The sequence below is a fragment of the Barbus barbus genome (genome assembly GCF_936440315.1).
Source record: "Barbus barbus genome assembly, chromosome: 11".
Lineage (NCBI taxonomy): Eukaryota > Metazoa > Chordata > Actinopteri > Cypriniformes > Cyprinidae > Barbus > Barbus barbus.
The window spans coordinates 19,906,753-19,926,176 of record NC_136739.1 but is presented as its reverse complement, the minus strand read 5'-3'; the positions used below and the strand labels follow the sequence as shown (position 1 = coordinate 19,926,176).

Sequence of the window (19,424 nt, the reverse complement as noted above, 5' to 3'; positions counted from 1 at the left end):
ACTTCACTAACCCAAAAACATCTTCAGGCTGTCTTGTATTACATATCTGCAATGGCGACATTATAAAAGCCTGAAATATACATCACAAAATAGTGGTGGTATTACAAACCAATACTGGCCTTGAGATAAAAGAGAAACACAGCCAACTCTCCATGACTGAAGTCTCAGACCTGCTGTTTAACAGCCTCCGGTCAAGGGAACAATCATAGGACTCAATTTGAAATTCAAACACTTTTTGTAGGAGGCTCTGTTTACCGGACAGTCAAGAAAATAATGCAAACTGGCTCAAATATGTCATAATATTTTGGTCTTAAAGGGATTCTGGTGCCCTTGTCATTGTACACATTATTTGATCCTCAAACAGTAATGCATAGAATTTCATATTCATACAAATGTGAGGATGAAAATCTAATGCAAGTATGGAAATAAAAGCATAAAATAAATCAGTTTTTCTCAGTTATTAGATGGTGTAAACGTACACACCACATTCATATCTTCCCAGCCCTGAATATTTTTATTTGACCGGTATGACTGACATTTCACAATGTTATTGGCAGATGTCCATGAATCCCATAATATTGCAAATAATCTGTCATGTAAAACACTAAAAATAACTATGGCAGTTTTGATCATCATGCATCATTATTCAAGTTTATATGGAGTCTAGTTACATATTATAAAATTACAAAAATGAGCATTGCGATTGCCATTGTGTTGCTATGATGTTCTGAATGCTTTGAGCACTTGCAATGTGGTTGCTAGGAGTTTGCTTACTGACTCTAGTCAACAGACTCCTCTCTTGTGACTTGTGTCTTTCCTTCAGTGTAGATTTACAGAATGCTTACCTTGGCAAGAACAACTAATAATAACAATAATTGGAAACTGAGGTATAAAAAGTTGATTTTAATGGAGTATAGAGGCCTGACAACTTAGCCAAAAATCAAAAGAAACAATCAAGACATTGTCAGCACACTGCACACACACTTTCAATGGTGACCAAAGATCCACTGCAAACAAAAGTGCATCCAAAATAAACGTAGTCCAACAAAACTTTGTGTTGGAGGTGTTGAGAAGTAACAGCGGCATGAGACAATGGAAACATGATCAATAAGTTTTGGCACATTGAACAAAGTATGAAAAAGAATGACTGATGTATCAAATGCATCATCAGATTATTTTTGATTTTTTTTGTATGAAGACATCCTATTTTGTTATAGCACTGAGAAATATTGAAAATTTGGACAATGTCTTCTTGCACGATTAATTATTTCTCCCCCATCCTTCACATTGTTAAACTTTCGGTGTATTGCTAGAATGTACTCTCCTCTGAACAGGTCATGTATTTGCAGCCCTTGATTAAACGTGCCCATACGCATTCACAATTTCAAAGATATGCAAGTCTTTTCAATTTGCAATGTCAAAGATGTATTTCTGAAAAGAAAATGATTCCAAAAAACAAAATCTAAAATAAATGTGTTCAGTTAAAATATTCACGGCACTGGTAACCCCTACCAGGCCAGCACTAACACTTCTTAATGTCACTTTTTGCCATATTATGTTCACTCGAACATAGAATAGCAGAAAGAAGCTATTGCTTACATTTAACAACACTTACATTAGAGTTTATCATCTTACTACAATTGTGATTCATTCATTAAACTGTCGAAACGTGGCAGGTTCTGATCGGTGTAGTCAAGACAAATGTAGATCATTTGAAAACAGACAAACAAGAATGAGTGTTCAAGTAGATATTCCTTTTTAGCTTCACATTCATGTGGTTAGATGAGAGACCAATACAGTGTCATTATTCTTAAGGTATATGTACAATCTTATTTGGCCAACATCAAGCTGAACATGTGGTTTAAACCAATGTCTCATCTGTCGTTTTTGTTCTATTAGGCTTGTATGCCAAGGCCAAAATGAACTAGCATCAAATAAAACCTGTAATACAAATGTCTGATGAAAAAAAAAAAGAATGAAATAATGCTTTAGCATTTGATATCTATATAAGTTCTGACAGATTCTCATCATCATAACAGATCTTTTGTGAGCCGCTCTCCACGACAGAGGAATATTTCGACACAAGTCAAGACCCCTGCACTCTTATACACTACAAAAATATTTGCGCAGATGTCTGTCAAGGACAGTTGGGGCGACACAAACAAGTGATCATTTGAAAAGAAACCCAAACAATGGTAAAATCCCCAAAGGATTGTGGGATTATTTTTTTTTTATGCCAGGCGACCATTACACTCTGCATTTCAAAGATTGCACACGCACATTTTTATGGCATAGTATCTAACACAAAGTTCTTCAGGCACACTTCTTCAGTGCATACACAGAATACTGTGCAATATCGATGATGATGGTTTGAAGACAAATTACTCTTCATGTTTTCAGACAGTGATTCGCTTGAAGTCCATGAGCTCAAACTGGGAAGTCTGGACAGCAGGACTGTTTGTAAGTTGCAGAGGAAACCCAGCAGCACAGGGTTTCACTTCCTGCCTGCATTTTAGGTGAAGCATTTTAACCAAAAGTTCGACCTGGTAAATATTTGGTTTCCACCAAACACCTAGTTTGGAGTTCCAGGTCAAAAAATACCTTCACAGTGAGCGTATAGTCACACATGGACATTAATGCACTAGCTGGAAAGAAAACACTTTTGTTTTTTTTCAAGTTTTCTCTGTGAGGCTGCAAAGCGTCAAATGTGTCTCTCAATTATGCCATCAAAGGTGAAGCATGATGGGAACACAAAATAGGAAGAAGCAGGCTAACTCCCTACTGATGTACCTATATGATACATCAGTCTGTAGGGTGGTGATTCAAAGCTTTTTGTAGGCAGTTTCTTTGGCTTTCCCGTTGGTGCTGGACTTGAGTTGGGTCATCTCCACCTCAGCCATGGCATCCGATGGCAAACTGCTACGCATGCGCTCAATGATCTTTTGGTAGGAAGCTTTCTCTTGTTCCAGAGAACGGACCAGGTACTTCATCTTGCTCTCTCGTGAAAGGAAGCTCTCTACGCTGCTCTCCAACGTCTGAATCTTCAACCGAGCCGCCTGTTAATAAGAAACCCAAATATGAGGATTAATAATGAGGGCATCTTGTGAAGAAACTATGCACAATTTTTCCATGTAACCATATACACTGAGGTAGTTTGGGGTTGGTAAACCTTTTAATGTTTTTGAAAGAATTCTAGCTGCATTTGTTAGATTAAAATATATTAAAAAAAATTAATATTTGGAAATATTATTACAATTTAAATTAAATGTTTTCCATTTTAACATATTTTGAGATATAGATATAGATATATATGTGTGTGTCTGTGTGTCGGTGTGTGTGTGTGTGTGTGTGCGCGCGCTGAGAAATTCCTGGGGAAAAACATTCTGGCAAAAATAACAAATACATAAATGAATAAGGCATTTTCCAAAAATGGGAACTGTGGGGTAAAGTTGGGTAGTCAGTCAGATCCAATGGCTCAACTAATACTATTAGTAATTGTTAGTTTTGCTTATTTTAAGCAACAGGTTGTTTTTAGGAACAACTTGGAGATAAGCAAGTTGTGACGTTACATGTTTACACTAACGGAGTTTCAAGGATAATTAATTCTCCCACATTCATAAAAACTTAAGGACGATTAATCAACAAGCTATTGTTAGTTGAATTTCCATTATTTGAAATGTAAAACACTGAACCAAAATTCCATTTTAATATTCTTTGGTAGTAAACTAAGAGTTGCATCTGTAAAGATCTTAGGTTTCAAGCTGTTTGTCTTTTGCACTGTGCTGCCACACACTGGCAATAAAGGTACAAAACACTCGCCTGCTTTTCAAACCACTACTTGTGTTATGCTGTGATATTGTTAAATATCTACCTGCAGTTTCTCTAGTAAGTCCATGTTCTGTTTCTTGAGCTGGGCATTAGCTTTCTCCAGTTTATCTAGCCTATCGGAGTCCTCTGATGGTGGAGGAGCGTCTGACAGCTCATCCTGCAGGACATGGTACTCCACTTCATACGCATGCAGCTGCTTGGAGATGTCCATCTCGATTGCCTGCTGACCACATTTCATACTGATAGTTGTTTTCAGAGAATATGGCACAGGTTCATTCAAATTAAATGCTATGAGACTCACACACATACCTTTACATAAAGTATATCCAAATATAAACAAAAACTGTGAAATAAAAATTCTAGGTCAATTAATTTTCTTTTTGTCATCTTGCTCAACTTTATCAACAAAACAGTTTGTTGATTTTTGAAAAGCAAGTTGCACCACCTAGTGGTTAAATAGAGTGTATTCTAGTGTATTGCATACTACATAAACACAGTGTCGCCTACTATCTCATGTGAAACCGCATTCAGTATGCATCAAAAAAAGATTAAACAGTGGTCACATGATCTCTTTTTGCCATATGCTTAATTTACAGAATAGTATCCAGTTTGCATCTCAAAAAGAAAAAAATATTTTAAATTTAAGGAAGAGTTGTTAAAAAAATCATGGCTGATCAGTGTAAAAATAAAACTTGAAAATTGTTTTCAGTAACTGAAATAAAGCTGAAGGAAATACAATATAAATACTAGATAAAACTGAAACTTAAAAAAAGGAAATGAAAATGTTTATATACAAATGTAAATAAGTTTAAGCTGAAGTACTAAAACTGAAGAAAAAATTTCTAAATTTTACCTTATTAAAATTACTGAAACTAATAACATACTAAAAATATGAAAAATAAAAAATAAACTAAAATATGAAATACTGTAATAGTGTATAAATAATGCTAAAATAACATGACTGATATTATTTATATCCTTACATTCATTGTATGAATATTTAAAAAAAAATCATTTGGTCACACTGTAGACCATTTTAAAACCAGTGAAGACTATTTTTATATTTAATACATCACATTTCATATTAAAATCTTGATATTCAAAAAACGTCCATAGTTATGTGCCAACTGCCAGAGTAACATGAGTGTTTCAAGTGTAAAAAGTATCTCTCTTTTTTTTTTGGATGAAATAAATCATTTAACACAAAACCCCCAGACATGCAGCAGGAAATTTTTCCATTTGAAATGTACCTTAGTGATCGTCTCTTCCATTTGGCTGTGAGTGAGGGTGGGGATGGTGGATTTAAGGTAGTCCACAATACTTTCAAAGCCGTCACACTCCAGTATCTCTCCCTCGTGGCTGCTCAGCAAACACAGGGCCACCTTAAAAATCACCTCCGTGCCTTGGACAAACAGGAGGTCTGCCACACAGCACACATACATGCACAAGAGTCAAAGGCTATCCACTGGCTACAATACTTGACTTATGTGTGAAATACATACATTATAACACACAAGATCATTTCACCACTATCCTCAGGTTCATCCGAACCCCATCACATACATTCATTCAGATCTGAGCAAGATAGATAGGTAGGAAATAAAATACCAAATATACGGGCAACAAAGCCGAGCGGGAACTGAGATGCGAAGAGAGTGAGAAACCAGGGTGCGGCGTACAGGCTGGGACAGATCTCGTGCTCCTCCAGGTGAGTGTACAGGTTACGGTGATAGTCGTGCAACAGTCGGGACAACTGGTACATCTGGATCTACAGAGAGAGAGAGAAAGAAGAAAAAGTCACACTTAGAGGAGTGAACTTTAAACAGGCTCAAATGCGACTGGCTGAGACAGGCTCTCTCTCACGGGATTAAACATTGGCACATCTGATGATGAATAACCATTAACAGCTGAGGAGGAAACAGTGTACAAGAGGTGGAGACGGCTGTTTGCATACCGCTTGAGCAAATGTGTGTTCAAGTCAAGTGTATTAAAAATACTTGCTGTTCTGGTCTCTGTAACAAAATTAGGATGTGAAATTTACAGCCACTAATAGTATATTTCTTACATTTTCATTTATGTTTCACCAGCCAATAAATCAGTTGCTTTGAATGTTAGACTGACACCTAGTGGTGTGGATGTAGCATTAAGCAAAAACACTTCAGTTATCAACAATACCCTTCCTTTAACAATACCCTATTCACCACCATATTTATTATTAACTTACTTATTAAAGTGTCCAATAAAAGAGGCGCTACCAAGAAATTGAGTAGTACTGAGCCTGTCATGTGATGTAAACATGGCGATCCAAGCTTTTATAAACACCATGATGACTAAAACACATAAACTAACATGTAAACATTTGTTTCGCTTATTGTTCATTTATATATAAAAAAAAGAAAGTGTCCGACAAAATTGACATAATATTAAATAAATGTGTCAAAAGTACTATTCATTTAATTTATTCAATCTCTTTAATAATCTAGTTTTTAATACAACAGAAAGGTAATTCATATAACATTCAGTTCATCAAATTAGCATTAATTCATGCAGTTAATTGTCACAAAAACCAGTCCTGCTACATTTAACAATAGACATAATCAGTTAAGCAAACATACCAGTTCTGAAAGAAAAACATGAACTAGTGAAAACTGATACTCTCACACACACAGCGCACCTGCAGAGAGATCATGTCGGGACGGTACTGTCGGCGAACGCCCAGGTCGTACATGAGGAACTTGAGAGTGTCGAAAGCCTGTTCCTCGCTCATGTGCAAAAGCAGCAAACCGGCCACAAAACTGATCCCCTGGCAGTAGCCCACCTCCGTGTCCAGCAGGGAGTAGGCCTTCAGGAGATTGTACAGAGATAGCTGTCCAGCTCCTAGCTGAGTGCTGAAATACTGGTGTGTTGGGAATGTCCGGCCTGGAAAGTATGGAAATATCACCTCAGTAATGTGCTGGGTCAAAAATATAATAGTATTCTGATGTGCATGTGACTTAGCCGCATAAACTAAGTATTTTGGTTATACAGACCGAGGTCGACCAGGATGGCGTGTTGCTGTGCTGTGAGCTGTTTGAGGAGATCCTGATAAGAGGTTTCAGGGGGCTGCTGCCGCTGCGGCAGACGGTGACGCAAACGATACTGCTGAGAGAGCAAGAGCCACGCTTCACCTCGCCGACTTTTGGGGACACCTACAGAGAACACGCATAAAAACAAAGAGAGTGAGGAACTAAGGGTTAAGAAGAATAGCAAAACAATTTCACATGTAAATCTACGATTATGTATGCACTTCTAGTGAAAAGTTTGTAGTCAGTAAGGTCTGTTTTTAAAGGGGTCATATGATGCGATTTCAAGTTTTCCTTTCTCTTTGTAGTGTTACAAGCTGATTGTGCATAGATAAGATCCCTGAAGTTGCAAAGGCTAAAATCTCAAAACCAAAGAGATATTCTTTATATTAGTTAAAACTCTGCCATGCCTAATATGAGGAAATATTTGCTTAATGCTGCCCAAATGTTCACGCAAAGAAATAAAGCATGGTTTCAGTAATCGCAGTATGCAGTGAGGGACAGGGAAACGCTGTGTTTCTAGGCGAAAGCAAAAGCACTTTATTTGGCCTTCTGAAAAGTAGATGCATTTAGGAATCATTAGATTACTTACAACAGAACAGCAATGCATTTTATGGACGACCGTTTCATGAACCTAGGAGAGGAGGTAATTCTGACTTTGCTATGACAATCTGGCGCTTCTGAATCAGCGACTGTAAGTAAGTTTTGTTATTAGTTTATGTATTTGCTATTGACTGTCCAAATGCAGACTAGTTTTGCAAGTTGTGTGTGTATGCGCGCGCGCGCACGCACACACGTATATATACGTGTATATATGTGTGTGTGTGTGTGTGAGAGAGAGAGAGAGAGAGAGAGAGAGAGAGAGAGAGAGAGAGAAGAGAGAGAGAGAGAGAGAGAGAGAGAGGGTCACATCACAGCAAGTCAGCTATCTTAATTGCGGCTTGTGTGCAAACACATTCAAGCATCATCACTGTGTCTGTCACGAGACTCTGTTCCCCTATTGGGCTGCAACTGATGGTAAAACTAAGGATATTATTAACTGTCTTTAGTTTTATTTTGAAAGCTGAAGTTCGCGATTATGGTAAGGGGAGTTACATTTCCGACAAGAGCTTGTGGTGTTCAGCCAATCACAATGCACTGTGCCAGTTGGCCAATCAGAGCAGACTGCGCTTGTCGGAAGGAGGGGCTTTGTAGAAAACGAATTTGAGAGAGGCAGGGCATAGAGGACCTACAATAATCTACAGTATTTGAAAAATATAAATATAATTATTTATAAATAATGTTTTTTTTTACATTAAAGCATGTCAACATATTCCGTTACACCAACAAAATGATGATCTTTAAAAAAGCATATGACCCCTTAAAGAAATTATTATGTTTCAATAGCAATGACACATTCACTTGATCGAACTGATTTTTAAAAGAAAGATTTTTACATTACAGAATTTTTGACAAACAAAAAAATTATGTTCTTTTGAACTATATATTCAAAGTATACTGAAAAAAATAGCTTCCATAAAAATATTAAGCCTATTTTGAAATTTTGGTAAATTATTTTGAAATGTATTTTGAACACCAAATCAGCATAAAAAAATATTTTCTGAAGGATCATGTGACAACACTGAAGACTAGAGTAATGGCTGTTAAATTCAGCTGCCATCACAAGAATAAATTATAGTTTTAAAATATATCCATAGTAAATTGTAGAAGTATAAACAAAAAATAGTAAACAAAAAATAAAAAAAATTAAATGTAAGTGTACATTATAGTAAAAAAATAAATAAATAAATAAAAAAAAACTTTATTTAGACCAAAATGTTTTTGATGGTTTTATTGATGGAAGTAAACCGATTAAACAGTTCATACCTTGGCAGACAGCACTGTGGATCTCTTCTTTGTCCCACTGTACTTTAGTGCGGCAGGGACTGCTCAACTTTCTGTCCCAAAGGGCCTGCACCTCTTTTGAGCACTGACACATTTCCTGGTAATCCAGCTTCATTTTACGAATGTGCAATTCATCACAGCTGGCTGCAGGGAGGAAAAAAAATGCTAGTGAGATTTAACATTTATTTATTCAGACTAACTGACACATGAATGCATTATGTTCTAAAAGCATTCTAGGTGTCAAAATTGAATGGCATCATGTCTATCACCTGCTCTTACCATAGAGACAGATGCAGATTCTTTGTTAGTGGTTCTCAAGTGTTAAGGTGTGACCCAAAAATGTGGACAGAAGGGGAAAACAACGCTAATTGCAATTAAAATTCCTATTTTAATTAATACTGTATCAATAAGATTCATAATAAAATTCCATTCATCAGATTGTTAAACTTCTTAAAATGTATAATTCATAGCAAAATATCACATTCATCACATTATTATAAAAACATCTTGTTTATTTGCCGTTTTCGTATTGTGTCGAATTACTGATTTGTGTCTAGTGTAAAATCTGGGTCCACAAGTAAAATCAGAACCACTAAACATTCATCACAGTCATGCATACAATAATTTCCATTTCTAAAAACAAAAAAACAGTGTTTACAAGCAATGCATGTACAATGGAAGCTTCACAGGCAAACATGCATCACTTCGAATAAACTCTAGCATGCATGCTGCTGATATTTTGGGTTATATGCACCACAAGTTTCCATAGCAACTTTAGACAAGGTTCAGAATGGCATGACCTTTTAGAGTAACCTTAACAAAGCATCATATTTGTACTATCCAAGGTAAAAGCATACATGAACATCTTTGCAGATGAACAAGACGACGACGCTCTGTTAGACTCAAGGTGCAACTCCACAATTATTGTATATGGCAGGAGGAAATTATATCCTAAAAGCCAACTGTTATTGTTTATCTGCACTTGAGTACATGTAGCTATCTGCCTCATGCTGGTTTGTATTCTACATTGCAGCCAAACAATGATATCATGCCAACAACTGCTTGAAGTGCAGCCTGCTCAGGCGAGACGTCAGTGCCATGGCCGAATATATTCTTACCTTCTACTCAAACATGTTTATTCAGTTTGGCCCATCCAACAGCCACAAAAGAAGACAGAAAACACCAAAAAAAAAAAAGGTAGAGGAAGTGACTTGAGTCTTATGTGTGATGCAGTTTGGCCAACAGAGGGCAATATTTTCACAAAGATTTGCTATTCCAAAGCAAAGTTGAACTAATACACAATATTAACCTTTCATAATGTGTTAAAGAGACTCAAACACTATTTAAAAAAAAAAAAAAAAAAAAAAAAATATTTCTGAAATCCTAGGCTGAACATGTAGCCTAGAGGTCACAGAACTGCAAGTGCACTCTTAAAGAACGTGAACGTCATCCAGACATTCCCATCTATAATTAACTTTGCCCCAGAATGTAAAATAGAGGCAAAGGCCCTTGCCCCTCTAAAAATAAGCCCAGGGCAAAAACAACAGTCTAATCAGAGTGACGGGAGGAAACACTCCCTCTTCTGTGACTCCATAATGTCCCATAAATGCTGAACTACTGCTGTAGGTTTTTATGCAACTGAAGCTTTTATATAGTGAATTAGATTGCTTTCAAGACTCATTTTCTGAAAGCAATCTTATTATAAGCTGTTCATATAATAAGTTTATTTTAACAGTTTATGCATTCCCTGGGAATCAAACCCATGACACAGGGCATTGCTTGTGCCATGTCTGAGCTGCAGTAACTATTTAAAAGGATAGTTCACCTAAAAAATTAAATTTTGGTCATTATTTACTCACCCTCATGTCATTCCAAACATTACTGACTTCCTTTTGTGCAACACAACAAGAGATGTTTTGAAGAATCTCCAATGTTGATTTACTATTATTTGCATACTCAAAATTGCCATGTCAAGACGCATTTTGGCAAGTTTGATGTTCAAGACACCAAATGTCATTGGATTTCATGTATTTTGTAACCAAAACCAACATGGTAAAATTATCAGCAAGTAACTAGTAAAATTGAGATCCGTTTCTGTATTCCTTCAGAAAAATTTGAAAAAAAGTCAACCCTGATGACTGCACCATTCAATTGATATTTATTTTATATATATATATATATATATATATATATATATATATATATATATATATATATATATATATATATATATATATAAAATATAAATATATCATAGTTATTATGTGTCACCATTCATGTTTATTTATATAATAAAATCTACATCAACAATTTATTTCCTTTCGTGTTTATTGGAAACTCATAGGGGTTTAGAATGACATGAGGATAAGAAAATGACCCAGTGAAGATGACCTGCCCGGTTATGAGCGAATCCAAATGAGAGGAAGGTTAAATTATAAGAGAGGTATACGAGTAGAAACACCAACCCTCCAGGCGCTGGTTCTCTTTCTCCATTCGGATGAGCAAAATCTGTTGGTGGATGGCTTTCTTCCACAGGGCCCTGTAGTCAGCTGGACTGCGCCGGCCCTTCTCTCCACCAAAGCGCTGCTCTGGGGACAGGGGGCTGACCCAAGGACCTTGATCCTGGTTCAAAGCCCGAGGAGAAAGTGGCAGCAGCTCCCGGCCATCCATGTGGTCTGAAAAACAGCAGATGCTAACCATAAAGTCTAAGACTTATGCTCAGATAGCATGGGAAAACAACAGTGATTTCCCTGACAAAAAAAAAACAAAACAGTGATGGTACTATGATATCGTTGGCAATACCATTGTACTGAGTGTCATAATAAACTACTATTCATATATCATGATACAATATTTCAAGTACAGAATGAGGTAATTCAATGTTATATAATAAAAAAATATTTTATATAATAAGTATTGTTTATTATTATTATTACATATTATGGAAAATAGAATATACTGTATATACTATTAAGTAACTATAATAATGGTATAAATTAATATTCAAATTTATACTGTGCGTATACTTTTTATATTACATATACATAATAGGGCTGTCAAATCGATTATTCACATCCAAAATAAAAGTTTATTTACAAAATGTGTGTGTACTGTGTATATTTATATGCATTTACACACATATACATGCATATATTTATGAAGTGCATATATTGTATATGTATATACACACGTATATATGTATATACACACACACACACGTATATATTTAAGAGGTATATATATATATATATATATATATATATATATATATATATATATATATATATATATATATATATTTATATAATAAATCATATATAAATTAATATACATACACACACACACGTGCAAATATTTCTTAAATATATACATGTATGTGTGTGTATTTATATATACATATAAAACATATATATACATAAAAACCAGTTCACACACATTATGTAAACACAAACTTTTATTTTGGATGCGATTTATTGCGATGAATCGATTTGACAGCTCTAATATATACCATGGTTACTGTTTCTTTTTCTTGAATCTCAGTAAAAGGGAGAATTATCTTGGAAGTTCTAAAGCTTGCAGAACAATGATTTCTCCTGCAATGCTGACTATAAATAGACTGCTGGGAGAACAGGGTGTAATGTTCCACCTGTCTGTGTGTGCGCTAAAGCATGTACACCCACCCACGTGTTGCATAGAAGCAGAGGGTTTGTTCATGGGTGATGCCACCCTTAGGAAAATCTTCTGGCGCCAAGAAACTCGGCGTGGAGGCACCAAGGTCAAAGAATCGGTGCTACAGCCTGACAGAGACCTCTTCCTGCCCTCTTCATTACCACTGCAGAGAAACAAAACAAGATATGCTTATTCAAATGAGTAGAAAAGCAACATTTTTAGGCCGTGTACTCTCAAAACAGGTGGTCAAACCTGTTATAAGCTAATAAAGCAACACAGATTTTTGTAACATGGACGCAAAAGCTCATAAGCATTAATAAGTAGTGCATTTAGACAATCATAAAAGATGTTAATTAGATTCATGCATAAAGTACACAAAACACAGATTACCTGTTTTAAGGAAAGAGAAAACTATTAGAAAGTGGACAGAATGAGGAATTGCTGAAGAATGCACACAGGAACTTTAGTTTATACAAATCATTCTTTAGGTCTTTTCACTACCAATCAATACAAAACATTCAGTCAACTTATCTACAAATAAATAAATAAATACATAAAATATATATTTTGCAATGTAACTTATTCCTGTGATGGCAAAGCCATCAGCAGCCTTTGCTCCAGTTGTCAGTGTCACATGTTCCTTCTGAAATTATTCCAATATGTTGATTTAGTGCTCAATAAACACTTCCTTTTTATTGCCAATGCTGAAAACAGGTGTGTTGTGTAATTGTTTGTGTGCTTAATACATCGGTGTGTATAAAACCTATTTTCCATTATATAAAACATTTTAAAAAGTTGACATAAGTCAGAAACAAAATGTGCTCAAAGTATATTGAAATCGGTTTTATCCTGCTAGTCTCTGCCTATTTTCCCTGTACCTGTCTCTTCACTTAGTTACCACAACAATACACAAGGACACTTCAGATGGAGTTAATGAAAGTGTGAAATGGGTTTGAATGTTATGCATTAACACTGGCTAAAGAAATAGACTAACCCAGACCGCCACACCGATAGGTGTGCTGCACATTCAATTAGAAGAGACAGCTGGTGACATTCAACACACAGAGAAAAAGACCTTCTCTCCAATTTGTAGAAAACAGAGCAGGCCAAGGATGTGACATTTTAAATGTTATCTCCTCCTTTCAGAGCACTTACTGGATCATTAGAGCCCGCTATGTCAATCAAATGAAGGGCGAATACACATCGAGGAACATCATTTGTTAGTGAGTCCAAGGTGGCTGTTGTTCAGATGAAGGAGTGCTCGTAGTCCAAGCCACTAGCACAAAAGCCTGGTCAAACAGTATTGTCCTGTAAAGAGACCCTTGGGAGAGGGTCTATATTCCACACATGGTTGCTCTGTATGTTCTCTATTCTAATGTTCTCTATTCTCTATTTAAATGGACCAAGACGGCGCCGATGATGGCAGCTATTGTGCGTTGCTCTTCAGTGTTTGTTTTTTGTTTTTCAAATACGATCAGTTTTACCAGGGATGACCTTCTGAACATTCGCAGAACACGCCACAAAATCTTTTACCGGATTTAGATTTTTCAGACGTTTTGCTGGACATTGTAGGACATTGGTGGAGCCGTAGCTCTGGTCAAACGCTACAGGAGGCGCAGGTGGAGGGGGAAGAGAGACGGAGCGCTCGTAAGTGGATTTAGAACGGTGTTGCCTAGCATCCATCTGGCGAATCTCCCTCTCCACCCAACAAAACAGACGAACTCTTCTGCTCTCCCGGACGAACAAGGATTTTTCTAACTCTGCTGCTCTGTGTTTCACGGAAACCTGGCTGAATGGCGACATACCGGACAGCGTGCTACATCTGCCTAATTATCAGCTGATCAGAGCAGATCGCGACGCAGAATCAACGGGGAAATCGCGCGGCGGCGGGACGTGCTTTTATATCAATGAGAGGTGGTGTACAGATGTAACTGTTAAGGAAGATGTGCTGTTCCGATCTAGAAACACTCTTCATTAACTGCAAGCCATTCTACTCGCCGTGGGAGTTCTGATCGTTCATTCTCGTGAGTGTCTACTTTCCACCGCAAGCGCACGTGAGCACAGCTCTACAGAAACTCACTGATCTGATCACAGACAGAACAACAACACCCGGACTCTGTTTTAATCATTCTCGGGGACTTTAATAAAGCAAATCTCTCCCGTGAACTGCCAAAATACAGACAGCACATCACATGTCCCACCAGAGACAGTAATATATTGGATCACTGTTACAACAATAATAAAGGACGCATATCACTCGGTTCCACGAGCAGCTTTAGGACTCTCTGATCACTGTTTGGTTCATCTTATACCGTCCTACAGGCAGAAACTTAAATCTGCAAAGCCTGTATTAAGATCTGTTAAAAGATGGACTAATGAAACAGAGCGGGATCTACAAGCCTGTTTCGAGCAATGTAGTGACAGGTAGTCCGGACTGCTGAGCGAATCATTGGTACAAACCTCCCCACTCTCCAAGAACTGTACTTATCCAGAGTGAGCAAAAGGGCTGGTAAAATCACTCTGGACCCCTCACACCCAGCACGCTCCCTCTTTGATCTGTTACCGTCTGGTCGACGCTACAGAGCTCTGTGCACCAGAACGACCAGACACAGGAACAGTTTCTTCCCTCAGGCAATCCATCTCATGAACACTCAACAATAAACGTGGAACACACAACTATAATACACTATCCATTCACCACACTCACTTATTTTATTTTTATTTGCTCATTTCTAATTTGCACATACTTGACCTGTACATACATAGTTGTCTATATTATATATTGTGTTTTTGCTGCTTTGTACATTGCCTATTTGGTTATTTGTTGTTATTCTTTTATTATTATTAATAACAACATCAAACTGGTGTTGTTGAAATGTACTGTAAATGTGGGTGTGTAAATGGAGCAAGGACATCGTTAAAATAATCTATGTGACATCAGTGGTTCAACCGTAATTTTCAACAATTTGTCTCCTCCACGTCACCCTGGCGCCATTTTGGAGAGTATCACATACGTAAACAACGTATGTTGTTCTGTATCAGCAGCACCACACGCGGATATGTTGTTTACACTTTGATCTGAACGTAAACAACATATCTGTATACATATACGTTGTTTATGTATGTGATACTCTCCAAAATGATGCCAGGGTGACACAGAGGAGACAAATTGTTGAATAAAGTCATTGTTTTTTTCTTTGCACACAAAAAGTAATCTCGTAGCTTCAGAAAATGATGGTTGAACCATTAATGCCACATGAATTATTTTTACAATGTTGTTACTATGTTTCTGGACATTGTTTGTGTTAGGAACCTTGCTGTCTATGGGAGGGTCAGAGAGCTCTCAGATTTCATCAAAAATATTTTAATTGGTGTTTCCGAAGATTAACGAAGGTCTTACAGGTTTGGAACGACATGAGGGTGAGTAATTAATGACAGAATTTTCATTTTTGGGTGAACTATCCCTTTAAAGCTCAATGTTGAAAACACCTTTATAAACCTGGTTTGCAGGTTTTAGCTGGTTTAAGATGTTCTCCAAGCCTGGACAGGCTAGTCCATCTCTACTCAAAACCACTCTAAAACCAACCAGACATGCAAGCCTATTATTTCAAGCCTGCTTTGCATAAATTAATATTTGAATGTCTCTATTCTGAACCATGTCCAAACTATTTGCAAAAAATAAAAGAAAATTAGTCAGGTACAAACAGAAATCAAAACACCACAGATGAACTAAAGATCATTTAAATTTTTCTAAAAAACCTGCCAACATTATTTAAAAATAAATTCTGAATTATTATCCAACATAACAGCATAAATTATTCTCAATATGATTATAGATTAGTAGAAAGTTCTGCAGTTTGATGCAATATAGATGATAATGCTTTTGTTTATCATTAGTTAGTAAAGACACCAACATGCAATGCATCCCTCGTGTCCAGTGGACAATGACAAAGTCCAACAATTTTGACAGGAAGAGAGAGTAAGTTATAGAAGTGGTTCTTCTTGACTGATGACAAAATGACTGAAGCCTTTGGGTTAAGAAATAAGACAGGCGCAGAGAAGGCGGCCGCCATCAGCTCGAACCTCAGGCACCCCCGGGGGAAACGGACACTGAACGGTCCGTAACCGAAGCCCCCTCTCACCTCTTAAGACTCCCGCTGTCCGACAGGGAGGCCAGTGAGCCGAGGGAGCCCTGGTAAAAGGTTTTCAGGAAAGTGGGGGTGTGGAAGGAGGATGAGAGACTGAAGTAGGACTCGCTCTCAGAAACACTGCGCACTCTCGTGTAACCAACGGTGCTGAGGGAGCCGAAACATAAAAGGCCCACAACAAATACACATTACTTTGCAGAGGTTAAAACACTGCCATGAAACCACAATCTAGAACACATGAGAGCTTCTGAGCAGATGAAAGACTCCTTCAACAGCACAGATTTTGCCTAGGAAATAGTTTTTTTTACTGTTACTTTTTTAAATGCTGGAAAATTAAAAGTTCTGACAAAACTATATCATATATCAGAGTTACATCCATACACACATATACACATATACACACATATACACATATACACATATATATATATACACATATATATATATATATATATATATATATATATATATATATATATATATATATATATATGCGCATGTTCATTTCCAACTATATTTACATTTGGATTACTTTTGCTGCCATATACTGGAGGCTTAAAATCTATATAAAACACTAATAAATGTAATTAATAAGTTCAACTATTATATAATTTTTATAAACTACAATCAAAAACAGAATCTCAAAATTAATATAATATTAAATTTTGTTTTACTTTTTATTTTTTTCAATTGAATTATTTTACATTTTAATATTTTTTAAATATCAGTCATGAATCAGTTATTGGCATTTACATAAAAATAAGCTTATTGGTATCAACCACCATTATGATATGTGCATTTCTAAAATCTGTATTTGAAGGAATAAAAAAAAAAAAAAGACAAATTCTCAGACTTGTTTTCAATAGTTGTAAATGTAATAAAAAAGTAGTAGTGTTTACAAAACACAAACTATTTAGCAAAACAAAAAGAATTCTTAATATTATTTTGACAATGTCCTAATTCGGGCAAATTTCTCAGAAAATGCTGATACTTGTTAAATTAATTTGATTAATTAAACAAATTTTTAGAACAATTTCGCAACATCCCATCAATAAAATGCTGATTCATTAAAATAACAAATATAGATCATAAAACGTTAAACAATAAAAATCACAAACATCATATCCTTTTGTTTTAGTAATATTCTAAATTATTTGAATTAGTGCTAAGTCCAGCAAAACACACAGAATGCCACATGCTCTCTCCATGTAAGCATTCATGCTAAAATCATTCCTTTATCAGTTTATATGTATTGTATTAAACCATACTTATGATTTTGCAAAATAAAATCAACAAGCTGTTTTCAGTATTGCTGCAATGTTCTGAATATCACATGACTGCTGAAAAACAGATGGAAAGATATATGACTATCACATAAGAGCAAACAGGAAGTGATGCATTACCTGTTCTGCAACAGCTCTGGGGCCAAAGACTGCTGTCGGCGCAGCGGAGATTTACAGGCTTGGGAGGAAACCTCAGTGAAGGAGATTTTCTTCTTGATGGGCGGGTGGCTGAAGGTGTGCGCGCGGCGACGGAACTGCGGGGCATCTGGGTCCTCCTCAATGTAACTGGGTGGAGTCCCAGGTGGCGAGTCACCAGGGGAGTCGCCCTGCTGGGTGAACAGAGAATGAACCGGGTCAGTGATGAGATGGACCCAACACCCTGATGCACAATACAGACAAGGTCTCCTCAAACCTTAAAATCCACAAAGACATCTTGTCCAAGTGTCAAACCTCAAATTCCAACCACTCGCCAGACAGAAACAAGTAATCTTCTGAGATATGCATGTACAACCTTCAAGTTTCAAACAAAGCAAAACAAGTGACTTGCTGCCAGCTACATCTAACTACTGATTCTCGACTCACCCAGCACTTTCCCTCTCCCCGTCCAGCCGGAGTCTCGGTTCGCTTCCCCAAGCAGAAGTGGCTGCGTTGGTGGTAGCATGACTGCACACCCACTTTGTGATCTATTGTATGTTAATAGCCTGTGTCACAGAGCCACATCAGACACACGAGCCGTTGGGAGGTGGACCGCAGCACAATGGTGGTTTCTGACTGCTGTTTACTGTGATGGCTATAGGAAGGGTCTCTCTTCCTCACTCTGTTTCCTGTCCTTGCGCTATGGCGGTTCCTGAACCCATGCTCTGCTGCGAGTCAGTACACAGTAGGGCCAGGAAACCAGCAACGGCTGCACAACGCTCTCTCTCCTTCCACTCACACAAATCACAAACCCTGTCCACTTCCTACAGCTGCCTACAGCTAAATTTGGTCAAAAACAAATGATCCAAACAGCATAATAGTTCTCTTGGCAGGGTAACACAAAGGGAATGGGAACCTTTATACAGCTTAAATTTGATAAATTTGGGACCAGTTGGCTAAAAGTAATTGTACAAATGGATAAGAAAAGAAAAGTTAGTTCTGAGGATAAAGTAATAACCTAATTTTTTTATGACTGATGATAGTTTATGGACACGCCTTGGTTTGATATTTTTTGTTATAAAATGCATAATTTTTCAACTGGGGTTTGCACACAATTTGGACCAATGAATTTCCATGATTTTTCCAGTTGTTTTTGATTTTTTTTAAATAATTAAAATAGACATAACTATTGTTTGGAATTAAGTTAAGCAGTATTTAGCCTATGAAATATTTTAGAGCTGAGCATAACTAGACAAATGGATATTCACTACATAAATTTAATGATATTCATATATAAACTTCCCAGACGTTCCAGGTTTTCCATTACCTTATAAACCATATATTTATTCTATTTTTAATTATTATTTTTTTATTGTGATTACTTACTAAAGTAAGTCATTTGGACAACATGGGAG

At 36.7% G+C, this 19,424-nt stretch overlaps 1 protein-coding gene across 6 annotated transcripts in view; it reads right to left on the bottom strand.

Annotated features, from left to right (window-relative positions):
• Positions 1-884: 884 nt before the first annotated feature.
• LOC306877065 (TBC1 domain family member 4-like) overlaps positions 885-19,424 on the bottom strand; it is a 34,346-nt gene continuing 15,806 nt past the window's right edge. For 2 of the 6 annotated variants that reach the window (XM_079428599.1, XM_079428598.1), the window contains exons 10-20: positions 17,995-18,203; positions 16,586-16,738; positions 12,455-12,606; positions 11,240-11,449; positions 8,757-8,918; positions 6,858-7,016; positions 6,503-6,747; positions 5,437-5,596; positions 5,079-5,248; positions 3,872-4,048; positions 885-3,056 (exon numbers count right to left, since the gene is read on the bottom strand). In XM_079428599.1, the coding sequence (XP_079284725.1) occupies positions 2,823-3,056; positions 3,872-4,048; positions 5,079-5,248; positions 5,437-5,596; positions 6,503-6,747; positions 6,858-7,016; positions 8,757-8,918; positions 11,240-11,449; positions 12,455-12,606; positions 16,586-16,738; positions 17,995-18,203 (2,031 nt within the window). In that variant the 3' untranslated portion in view covers positions 885-2,822. Of the gene's footprint in view, positions 3,057-3,871; positions 4,052-5,078; positions 5,249-5,436; positions 5,597-6,502; positions 6,748-6,857; positions 7,017-8,756; positions 8,919-11,239; positions 11,450-12,454; positions 12,607-16,585; positions 16,739-17,994; positions 18,204-19,424 lie in introns of all 6 variants that reach the window. The other 4 variants (XM_079428601.1, XM_079428600.1, XM_079428597.1 and 1 more) reach the window with 3 other exon arrangements.